The sequence below is a fragment of the Bufo gargarizans genome, chromosome 8 (assembly GCF_014858855.1).
Source record: "Bufo gargarizans isolate SCDJY-AF-19 chromosome 8, ASM1485885v1, whole genome shotgun sequence".
Taxonomy (NCBI): Eukaryota; Metazoa; Chordata; class Amphibia; order Anura; family Bufonidae; genus Bufo; species Bufo gargarizans.
Genome location: NC_058087.1, coordinates 73,502,471 through 73,515,257, shown reverse-complemented (window position 1 = coordinate 73,515,257; position 12,787 = coordinate 73,502,471). Strand labels below are relative to the sequence as shown.

The 12,787-nt window shown below is 44.1% G+C and overlaps 1 protein-coding gene across 1 annotated transcript in view; it reads left to right on the top strand.

Annotated features, from left to right (window-relative positions):
- The window catches only part of ALS2 (alsin Rho guanine nucleotide exchange factor ALS2), a 105,936-nt gene that overhangs the window by 47,954 nt on the left and 45,195 nt on the right, over nucleotides 1-12,787 (top strand). Inside the window, 7 exon segments of the mRNA XM_044302574.1 lie at nucleotides 877-1,005; nucleotides 1,978-2,048; nucleotides 7,105-7,171; nucleotides 7,351-7,550; nucleotides 9,657-9,722; nucleotides 9,927-10,025; nucleotides 10,103-10,267. Of these exon segments, the coding sequence (XP_044158509.1) occupies nucleotides 877-1,005; nucleotides 1,978-2,048; nucleotides 7,105-7,171; nucleotides 7,351-7,550; nucleotides 9,657-9,722; nucleotides 9,927-10,025; nucleotides 10,103-10,267 (797 nt within the window).

Here is a 12,787-nt window from a genome sequence, read left to right as displayed (position 1 = left end):
TCAGTGTGTGAGGTATGCAGGGATTACACTGCCAGATTCTCGGGCAGATTATTAGGGACAAACCTTCATACGAATGCTTGTTCTCAATAATCTACCCGTCTAAAGGTGACGAAGATCATGCAATGAACAAGCTAAATGCTTGTTCATTTTGTAAAGCAGCCGTTTGTATGGACACCTAAATTTCTATTTCTGAGCAGCAGATCCTGCTGTCTAAATGGCGATCTTCTGGCCAGAAACAATGAATTGGTATAAGGATGAGTGACATCTGCAGCATCACCCGTCCTCATACAGTGGAGGTGATCACTTTGTGTATATACCGTCCTTCACCTCCACTGAACGAGCAGCCAATTGTCGGGAAGGATCGATTTTTTTTCCAGATAAATGGCTGCTTCACATAGTGTGTATAAAGCCAGCTTTAGTTTACATTAAATTACTGTACAGTGTCTGGTGTATAGAAATCACTGTATAAGTTTAATATGGACTTTGCCAAAATCTCAATACCCGTTGAGAACCCTGTTGCACCTTGGCAAACATCTTTTTCTCCTCTGTGAGCTCCAAGTCCCACCCCCAAATAATTTATTTGACCCAGATGCTTGGATCTGCCTCCAAATAGTACTCCTGAATGAGCTATGAAATATATACAATACAGTGCTTAGAATACCAAATTATACTGCCAACCCTGACCAAATAATGACCTATTAGAATGTCCACTGCAGTTCCCCATATGTCTCTATATATCAATGACAGCCACATTGTTCCTATAGCATATGCCACCATATTACCCTTGGTGTCTACCACCACACTGTCCTGTTAAAATACAATCTGCAGCCAAAAAAGCCTCGTACATTGTCCCTAAATCTAAATTTTTTTCTGCAGGATTCTTTGAGGAAACCAGAAAGACGTCTGATCTGTGAAAGCAGCAACCGCGGATTGTGTTTGCAGCATGCTGGACGCTTTTCTGTCAACTGGTTTATTCTTTTCAATGATGCCCTGGTTCATGCCCAGGTGAGCGACTTTATTTATTTATTTTTGTGAAATATGCGGATCTCCAAAAAAGCTAAATTATTAAAGGGAACATGTGACCATGAAAATATAATGTAAGTTATAGGCAGCATGTTATATAGCAGGAGGAGTTGAGCAGATTGAGATATGGTTTTATGGGAAAAGATACAGCAAGACTTTGTGCTCATTCTGTGCTTTGACATCATGGAGGCGGTCCTATCAGTGACTGACAGCCTTCCCTCTATGACTGTGTATACAGCTATAGCTGTCACTCACTGATAGGACCGCTTCCTGGACTTCAAAGCCCAGAATGAGCAGGAATGTAAATGAATGAAATACAAGTTTTTACTAAATCTTTTCCAACAAAAACTATATATGAATCTGCTCCGCTCCTTCTGCTCTATAACATGCTGCCGCGTGTGTCTGAGCCGGGAGTGGCAGAGGCGCACAATACAGAGAGACCGCGCGTACACTGACTTTACCACTGAAGAAATGACAGGATGAACGGGTTTGACCGCGTATGCGCGAGGAATAAACTTACGAAGGGAGGCAAGAGATTGACCACTCATGTGCAGATATGCGTGATCCCATGAAGCTGGCCGTCCAGCCTACAAGAAGACAGGAGGACACCACGCAAGTGTGCCACCGTGGCAGTGTCGCTGCGGTGGTTGTAACCGATGTCAACAACATGTACACAACTCAGAGGAAGAAATGCAAATAGAGAGGAAAGGAGGAGGAATCGATTAAAACATGTATTTAGTAAATTGCCTGTGATGGGATAAACAACACAAAAATGTTAACTTCATTACATGGGATAACCCCTTTAAGACTCCTGTCAGAGCTAAATAATTGTTAGGGATGAGAAGTACTCAGGAATAATTTAAGTTTTATTTTTAAGAGCAGCAGATGCTATATACCATCAGTAGTCAGTTCTTGTGTATTTTTCTTACTCCATGCTATCCACTCTTTCTGCAGTTCTCCACACATCATATTTTTCAACTTTCTACACTGTGGGCGGAGCCTATATCTGAAGAAGTTGCCGGAATGTGGGTATTGTTGCAAAAATCTATGTGTTTTGTATTCTAAAAATGAGCGTGACATCTGTTTGTTTTACTGAAGCAGCCTCCTCTGGGATGTTAAGTGGCACTGCTTCGATTGTGGCCTCTGTCCACATATCTACTTAACGTTTCATTTCCTGATCAGGTGATCAGCTTTATATTTATATAGGCTGTGTAAATTCAGGATTAGATTGTTGGGGACCCACAGTTGCTCATGAGAGCAGGAATACCATAAACTGCTCTGCTATTTCCATCAGGTCCCTTAGAGATGAAATGAATGGCAGTGCACATGCTCGACTTGTCACTCATGGTGTAGAGAGCCCCCTTTCTTGTGACTGGTGCCCAGCAGTTAGGTCCTCCACTGATCTAACAGTTATCCGCTCTCCTTGAGATTACTTGAATACCCATTTAATGGAGTGATTTTATGTAAATGGATACATATCAGAAATATTAATCAAACGACGTGGCTCACACTGCACACAAAGGGAATTGGTGGGTGCACTATCTGTTTGGGAACCCAAACTGACAAAAGGAAAAAATAGGTAAATATCAATAAGCACACCACCTACTGGAAAGATATGTCAGACCACCTTTAGAATATTAAACTATATTACCAAATTATATACGAATGAAATAATATGTTAAAATAAAATAATGATAAAAAAAAACATACTATGAGGTCTAATTATCAGGAATTTTGAACATTTATGATATCGTAGGAATCCAACATTTATTGCACTTTTCAGCGGCATCATTGGACTTTTATGTGAGAAGGTATGAAATGGATTAGAACAAGTAACTATTGTGTTATGTGAACTAGGGTTGTTGCGGGTACCGAAATTTCAATACCCAATCGATACTTTTGTCCTAGTGTCGATACTATACCGGGATTTCCATTTTTTTCGATACTGGGCTGCGGTGCTGCGCAGTCTAGTATCTCTGAACATGAGCGCGCTGCTGTCGGCGCGCTCCTGTTCTCTCAGCAGCACAGGGGAGAAGAAAGCAGTCTCTCCCTCCCCCTGTGCTGCTGCTGCCACCAATGAGGAGAGAGGGGTGGGCGCAATGTGCCACCAATGATAGGACTTTTCCTGGGTCCAGACTTTAAGTAGCAGGCTACACAGAGCGGCACCCAGAGATGTGCCAGCACTTACTATTATTCCTGGGCGCTGCTCCGTTCGCCCGATGTGCCCCATTACTGTCTCCAGCTCCATATGCTAATTACTATCGGAGCGATGGGGAGGAGACATCAGCTTCTCTAGTGGGTGTTCCTTCTCCCTGCGCTGCGATTGGACTCCGCTACAGCCCGGGAGAAGGAATGCCCACTAGAGAAGCTGATGTCTCCTCCCCATTGCTCCGATAGTAATTAGCATATGGAGCTGGAGACAGTAATGGGGCACAGCGGGCGAACGGAGCGGCACCCAGGAATAATAGTAAGTGCTGGGACATCTCTGGGCGCCGCTCTGTGCAGCCTAATACTTAAAGTCTGGACCCATATAAGGTCGTCTTTAGCACATAATACAGGAGGCAGGTGCCGGAAGCAGAATCGCATAGCTGGCACCCTGCCTCTGACAGGGAGCTGCAATCAGTGTCAGTTAACCACTCAGGTGTGGCACCTGAGGGGTTAACTGCCGCTGATCTGCTGCCAGTACCCGCCTCCTGTATTAAGGGTTAATTATCATTGGTGGTGCAGTGCGCCCTCCCCCAACCCTCCACCCCATTAAAATCATTGGTGGCACAGTGCGCCCGCCCCTCTCAATCCCCCAGTATTAAAATCATTGGTGGCAGTGGCAGGGTCCCCTCTTCATTGGCAGTGGCAGTTCTGATCGGAGCCCCAGCAGTGTAATCCTGGGGCTCCGATCAGTTACCATGGCAGCCAGGACGCTACTGAAGCCCTGGCTGCCATGATCAGCTCCCTGCTGCTGTGTGCACAAATCACAGGGCAGCAGGGAGAGTGTGAATAAAGAATAAAAAATAAAAAAGTTAAAAAATAACCAAAATATTAAGTATAAATCACCCCCTTTCCCAATTTCACATATAAAATATATAAACAATAATAACATAATCACCTATCGCCACGTCAGAAAAGTCCAAACTATTAAAATATTTTAAAAAATCTTTGCGATGAACACCGGAACAGAAAAAAGAAATAAATAAAAACTGCGCGATTCGCAATTTTTTAAAATGCGGAATACACGTGGCTTTTTTGGTTTATTTTTTTTGCGTGGTATCGAGTATCGCAATACTTTTTTATGGTATCAAAATCGAATTGAAAATTTGGTATCGCAACAACTCTAATGTGAACCATCATTGCTATACATTTTAGGCGTCATGCACACGACAGTATTTTTTCACAGTCCGCAAAACGGGGTTCCGTTGGTCTGTGATCCGTGACCGTTTTTTCGTCCGTGGGTCTTCCTTGATTTTTCCAGGATCCACGGACATGAAAAAAAAGTCGTTTTGGTGTCTGCCTGGCCGTGCGGAGCCAAACGGATCCGTCCTGAATTACAATGCAAGTCAATGGGGACAGATCCTTTTGTTGTTGACACAATATGGTGCAATTGCAAACGGATCCGTCCCCATTTACTTTCAATGTAAAGTCAGGAGTCCCTTTTATACCATCGGATCAGAGTTTTCTCCAATCCGATGGTATATTTTAACTTGAAGCGTCCCCATCCCCATGGGAACGCCTCTATGTTAGACTATACCATCGGATTTGAGTTACATCGTGAAACTCAGATCCGACAGAATATTCTAACACAGAGGCGTTCCCATGGTGATGGGGACGCTTCTAGTTAGAATATACTACAAACTGTGTACATGACTGCCCCCTGCTGCCTGGCAGCCCCTGATCTCTTACAGGGGGCTATGATACGCACAATTAACCCCTTAGGTGCCGCACCTGAAGGGGTTAATTGTGCGTATCATATCCCCTTGTAAGAGATCAGGGGCTGCCAGGCAGCAGAGGGCAGACCCCTTCCCCCCCCCCCCCTAGTTTGAATATCATTGGTGGCCAGTGCGGCCCCCCCCCTCCCTCCCTCTATTGTATTATCATTAGTGGCACAGTGTGCGGCCCCCACCCCGGCCCCCCTCCCTCTATTGTATTTAACTCATTGGTGGCACAGTGTGCGGCCCAGCCCCCCTCCCTCTATTGTATTTAACTCATTGGTGGCACAGTGTGCGGCCCCCCTCCCTCCCTCTATTGTATTTAACTCATTGGTGGCACAGTGTGCGGCCTCATCTCCCCCCCCCCCCCCTCATCATTGGTGGCAGCGGAGAGTTCCTATCGGAGTCCCAGTTTAATCACTGGGGCTCCTATCGGTAACCATGGCAACCAGGACGCTACTGCAGTCCTGGTTGCCATGGTTACTTAGCAATATTAGAAGCATCATACTTACCTGCTGGCTGCTGCGATGTCTGTGACCGGCCGGGAGCTCGTCCTACTGGTAAGTGACAGGTCTGTGCGGCGCATTGCTTAATGATCTGTGACTTACCAGTAGGAGGAGCTCCCGGCCGGTCACAGACAGCGCAGCAGCCAGCAGGTAAGTATGATGCTTCTCCGCTGGCACCAATGATCAGGGGGAAGGGGGGGGGTAGGCCGCACACTGTGCCACCAATGAGTTAAATACAATAGAGGGAGGGGGGGGGGCCGCACACTGTGCCACCAATGAGTTAAATACAGTAGAGGGAGGGGGGGGGGCCGCACTGGTCACCAATGAAATTGAAACTGGGGAGGGAGGGGGGTCTGCCCCCTGCTGCCTGGCAGACCCGGATCTCTTACAGGGGGCTATGATACGCACAATTAACCCCTTCAGGTGCAGCACCTGAGGGGTTAATTGTGCGGATCAAAGCCCCCTGTAAGAGATCGGGTGCTGCCAGGCAGCAGGGGGCAGTCATGTACACAGTTCATAGTATATTCTAACTAGAAGCGTCCCCATCACTATGGGAACGACTCTGTGTTACAATATACTGTCGGATCTGAGTTTTCACAAAGTGAAAACTCAGCTCTGAAAAAGCTTTTATGCAGACAGAGCTTCGGGTCCGTCTGTATAAAAGTAACCTACGGACACGGATGCCAATCTTGTGTGCATCCGTGTTTTTTCACGGACCCATTGACTTGAATGGGTCCGTGAACCGTTGTCCGTCAAAAAAATAGGACAGGTCCTATTTTTTTGACGGACAGGATACACGGATCACGGATGCGGCTGCAAAACGGTGCATTTTTCCACGGACCCATTGAAAGTCAAAGGGTCCACGAAAAAAAAAACGGAAAACGGCACAACGGCCACGGATGCACACAACTGTTGTGTGCATGAGGCCTTACACATATCTTTATTTATTTTTTATCATTATTTTATTTTACTATATTATTTCATTTGTATATAATAAATTTGGTGATATAGTTTAATATTCCAAAGTTGTTCTGACATATCTCCCCAGTAGGTGGTGTGTCTATTTATATTTATATTTATAATATGTTTTATAAATATTCATGGAAAGGGGTTTTATTTTAGAATTTTTATTTAATTTTTAATTTCAGCAATACTATTAAATTAAAATTAAGTACTAAAAATCATTCTCCTCTAGCAGTGATCACTTAGAGCAGTGATCCTCAACTCCAGTCCTCAGGGCCCACCTGGCAGTCAGGATTTGAGAGTATCCCACAGAATGAATACCTGTGGTAAGTCCTGATGCATGGACACTAATTATCTTATCTGCTCAATACTAAGGAAACCCTGAAAACATGACCGGCAGGTGGGTCCCGAGGACTGGAGTTGAGGAACACTGACTTAGAGCTAAGGTTACTTTCACATATACGGCTCGGAGATCGGGCAAAAAGGGCCAGAATCGGCCGTATACAAACCACTGTTGCAGTGGTTTGTGCCCGGCCGATTTTTGCCAAAATGCGATCAGATCTCCGTCCGGACCCCTTTAGCACTCCGCCAATGCTGGATCCGTAGAGCCTGCTGGATCTCTTTAGCGCTAGTGTGAAAATAGCATAGAAGGTAAAGTACTCAAAAGGGATTTTTTTTTTTTCTTTTTCCAGAAATGGTTTAAAGATCACAACCCCAGAAGAACAACTGACGTTGGTTGCTTTGTCCCCACAGGAAAAGGTATGAGATTGGTTGTATATTCATTATAGACCTTTTGAGTTCAGTAGCAAATAAAAAATTTGGGGGTCATTTATCAAACTGGTATATAAAGTAGAACTGGCTTAGTAACATAATGTTACAAATTGAAGAATTGGTTTGAAAAATTTCCAGCATCAGAAATAGCTCACTTTTCTCTGCAGACCAAGTGGCTTAGAGCAATAAGCCAGGCAGTGGACCAAGCTCTACGAGGGGTTTATGAGCCTTCACCTACCACCACTGGAAGTACTATAAGACAGGATCCTCCTCTATCGCGTAGTGCCAAATACACCTTTTACAAGGATGCACGACTAAAAGATGCTACATATGAGGGCCGTTGGATAAGTGGAAAGCCAAATGGCAGGTATGTCTTTGGATCTGACAAGATTATTTATGTTCTCTCCATACCTGCATGGGATCATCATTTTGAAGAGGCCGTAGCGCTTCGGGGAGGGCAGCAGCCTCTTTACAGCTTACCAAGTACTGCATTCGTCCATTGGATAGTGGCTGTGCTTGATATTGCAGCTTAGCCCCATTTACTTGAATGAGAATGAGTTGCACCTAGTCCATGTGACCAGTGAACGTGATGTGTCTGGTCTAGGAAGTGCTGGGAATCAGACTCCCACCGATCAGATACTGATGACCTGTCCCATCGTCTGTTTCCGACCCGAGAACCACTCCCATACAGCTTAGCAGCAGGTTGTGGGGTTGTCATACCCCAGCGATTTCATATTGATTGATTGACTTATTCTAGGAATAAGTGATCAGTTGTTAAATCCTGGGGAACCCCTTTAATGTGTCTGGGCATTTTCACTTCTAATTTTTTTATAACACTGAATGGGAAATTCAGTGGTGGACTGACATGCTTGATAGCTTCCCTACTCTCTCCTCTCAGAGCCCATATAGTGATCGACAGAGTGAAATCTCTGGTGCTGTTTGTGAAGGTACTATTTTCTATGCAGAGGAGGAAGGGGTTAACAAGAGTGGGATTGCAGATGCTTAAATACTTGCTGTTCACAAGCAGAAAGGGAAGTGACTAGTGTTGAGCGAACTTGTGTTTTAAAGTTCGGCGTACAAAGTTCGGGTTATGGTCCGTGGTAGCGGAATCCATATCGGAATTCTTAGAAAACCCGAACATTGTACGCCGAACTTGAAAACACAAGTTCGCTCATCCCTAGAAATGAGAAGTCCTCCAGATAATGGAGCACATATACCATAGTGTCTGCTTCTGTTTTCATGAGTAAAAAGCCTTATTTTTTAAGTCTCATTTACCAACTGATTTTTGCACCATTTGCGCCACTCCACTCCAGGGCTGGCGTTCTTTTCTGTCTCTATTTTGAGTGGTGAGTTGCACCACATTTTGCCTAGTTTCATGGAGACATTCGCCTAATTTCAGCTAGCTTGCGCTACATTTTCATGCACATACTAATTAGACCAGTCTTAGTGAATTTGAATCTGTCTTACAACAAAAACAACCACTAGATGGCAGACTTAAACCGAAAAAGAAAAATCTGACTTAAAGAGAACCTTTAATTGGTCCTTACATTATCATGTAAATAGCGGTCAGTGTAGGGCATACTGAAGGTATGTGAGATAGCTTACTATTTTCCCTATGCGCTGCTCCGTTCCCCTGCTGTGCCCTCTGTTCTGGTTTCCTGCCTGGTATGTAAATTCATACCATCTGTACAGGGAGGAGCAGATGTTCCCCCCCAGAAAAAAGTAAACTGAGAAACGGGGCCGTCTCCCCCTTCCTGTACCGACGGTATGAAAATGCATAGCAGGCAGGGGAACCAAAACGGGGGCACAGCAGGCGAACGGAGCAGCGCATAGGGAAAATCTCACATGCCTTCAGTATGCCCTACACAGCCAGCTCGTTATATGGTAATGTCAGGATCGGTGAAAGCTCCTCTTTAATAAGGGATAACAAATAAGGCGCAAATTGTAGACTGGGGTTGCCAATACACCTGTACTCCAAAACAAGGCGAGCTTACTAAATGTGCCAATGTGCGTAAGGCCTCTTTTTGACGTGAGTGTTATGTGTGGAAATAACGCTTCTGTAGCAGTAAGGTCATGCACAGTAACACTGCATTATAATTCAGTATAATGCCATGTGCTCCTGCAAAACAGAATTTATCAGAATTGGTAAAGGAAATCTGGCTTAGTGCCCATAGCAACCAATCAGATTCCTCCTTTCATTTTCAAAAGGCGCTTTGAAGAATGAAAGGTGGCATTTGATTGGTTGCTGTGGGCAACTAAGCCAGTTCTCCTTTACACCAGTGTTGATAAATCTCCCCCATGGAGTGTGATTTTCACAGAGGGATCACTTATCTGAAATTTACCTAAAGAAGAGAAAGTAACAGCCAGGATCAGGTAAGTGCAGGTACCCCCCCCCCCCCCCCCCCCCCCTCCCCAAACTGGTTACCACCCCTCTGTTCTCTTACTGCAGACTGCTAACGATTACTTTTTCTAGGGGGGTATTGAGCTGGCCAGATGGAAGAATATATTCTGGTGAATTTCGGAATGGCTTAGAGGATGGGTAAGTGATATGGTTATTAAATAACTGCAGAAAAAGTGCTAATTGTTTGCTGACATCTGTAGTTTTACAAAAATTGCTAATTAATTTATAAAAATAATTAATATTCTTTTTCCCTTGGAAAGAAAGGCTCAGATTACTAAAAGAGGAAATTATTCAAAGTTCATCATTTGCTTGTTACAAGACCATGGTATTTTCTCTTCACAGGTATGGAGAGTATATAATCCCAAACAAAGCCTTAAAAAAGAATGACCGCTATCTTGGGAATTGGAAAGATGGCAAAATGTGTGGTCAAGGCACTTTCTGGTAAGATCCAACATTGTTACAAAAAGTAATTCTGATTGTATTTCCACCACTATCAAAAACAAAGTTTTTTTTTTCAGGTATGCAAATGGAGAAGTATATGAAGGTTGCTTTCAGGATAATAACCGGCATGGGCACGGGCTTCTTCGCAGTGGCAAATTGACTTCCTCATCACCTAGTATGTTTATTGGACAGTGGGTAATGGATAAGAAGACTGGTTATGGAGTCTTTGATGATATCACAAGGTAATTGACCACCTTGTTATTCAATGCAGATTTTTATTTTTGGCAGGGAATAATAATAAGTATGTACATTCTATATTCCATGTGTGAGCATGCTCTTCTGTTCTGGACTTGCAGGAGCGCACACCATTATCCTCATAATGTTATGTGCCTCTGCTTGACCTTACTTTTTACAGAATCATAGTAACATAAAGCTGTCACTATGATCCTGTAGAAGTAAGGTCAAGCAGAGGCACATAGCATGATAAATCATGATAATGTCCTGCGCTCCTGCAAGTCCAGAATGGGAGGATCGCGCTCACACACGGAGCGCGATTCCAGCAAAGGAATCACTTACGGTATGTGAAACAGCCCTTTTTTATTGGCTATGAAGCTGCACATAAACGAACCTTCTCTTCAGCAGATTTTCCGATCGTTAAGATCTGCAGCTAATTTAATGTCTATGGTCACAGCTAGCAGCCCTTAAATGTCTGTTTTGATAGGCATGGCTTTCAATGGAGGTGTATGGTTTATCTTTTTTTATGTCATTTTTTATTTGCTGGACAGAAAAAAGCAGCATAATAGACTACACTATTCTGTCTGGCAAAAAATAGCTGGGGTGCATGTGAATACTGATTTCTGGTATTCAAATATATAACCTAAAAGAGGGCTAAAATGGTGTCCATTGTGTAGCAGATATGGTTGTGCATTAAGGCTTCTGTTTATAACCATGTATATGTGAACAGAGCCTAAAATGTTAAAGGGTTGATCAGAGGTAGGCCAGATGCACACGAGTGAGGATCTTGCAGCGTGTGTCAGTGAGAGATACCGCTCTGGCCTCTCCTTCTCTGACAGGATGGCACAGCATTATACTGATTTATAATGCTGTGTAACCTTCCTGAAATCTACTGAATTACACTGTCAATGTAATGCAATAAATTCCAGACCCTCAGGGTTACACAGCATTATAAATCAGTATAATGCTGTGCCATCCGGTCAGAGAAGCAGAGAGTGGAGGCCAGTGCCGATGACTGGCTTTAGTGGTTATGTGCGGTATATGGGTGCATCACCACTGCATCTAGGTAAGCATAGTATGGCCAGGAGAACCGAAGCAGCACCATGGAACAGAGAGGGTTTGAATAGTTGAGTATGCTTTCTTTTTAGGCTACTTTCACACTTGCGTTCGGAGCGGATCAGTCTGGTATCTGCACAGACGGATCCGCTCCTATAATGCAAACGATGGTATCCGTTCAGAATGGATCCGTTTGCATTATATTTTAGAAAAAAATCGAAGTCCAATTTGTACTTTGTAAGTCTGGACGGATCCGTTTGGCTCTGCACTGCCAGGCGGACACGAAAACGCTGCAAATGGATCCATACTGATGCATTCTGAGCAGATCCGCATCCACTCAAAATGCATTGGGGCTGTACGGATCCGTTCGGGGCCGCTTGTGAGAGCCTTCAAACGGAACTCACAAGCGGAACCCCAAACGCAAGTGTGAAAGTAGCCTTACACCTTCCCTGCTTTTCAAAGGGTTCTCAAAAGCCTCCTTTTATATGTGCAGGCTGGGTGCAGTAGTTAAAAAAAAAAAATTTCACCTGCGCTCCAGCGCCAAGCTGCCTTTTTCTCTGCTTCTAGGCTCCACTAGTCCTGAAGTGTGACAGGTCATCTGCAAGTATGTCACTGCTGCCAACTAATGAGCAGCCTCACCTATGGTAATGATTGTGCGACGTACCTGTGGATGGCTCATCACACTTCATGTCTAGAGGGGATCAGAAGCAGAGAAATTGGGGGCTCAGCTCTGGAACCGGAATTAATTCCTGGAGTTGGAGAACCCCTTCACTTTAACCTAATATAATAAGTCAATCTAAGTAATTTTCCCTATACTTTTTAAATAATTTTAATTCCAATTTTTAACCTTGTTTTTACCTATTTGTATTTGACTTCCCTCTGTATGCAAGATTATTATCTTAGGTCTGATCTCCTCAGAGATATTTCAAATTGGCCATTTTATGTGAAATTTGTTGGGAGGATGCATGTGTAATCTTTGTTTTCAGGCATAACCGATAAAAGCGCTAGTGGCAGTAGGGAGCACAAAAGTAGAGCGGACAAAGGTTTTACTCAGGCTACTTTCACACTTGTGGCAGACGAATCCGGCAGGCAGTTCCATCGCCGGAACTCCCTGCCAGATCCGGCAAAACGTATGCCAAGTGATTGCATTTTAAGACTGATCAGGATCCTGATCCGTCTTACAAATGCATTGCAAGAACGGATCCGTCTGTCATACGGACAAACGGATCTGTTTAGATTTTATTTTGCATTTTTACCGCATGCGCAGACCGGAAGGACGGATCCGGCATTCCATATTCAGCACTAATACATTCCTATGGAAAAAAATGCATTCAGGCAAGTCTTCAGTTTTTTTGGGCCGGAGATAAAACCGAAGCATGCTGCGGTTTTATCTTTTGCCTGATCAGTCAAAATGACTGAACTGAAGACATCCTGATTCCTCCTGAACTTGCTCTCCATTCAGAATGCATAGG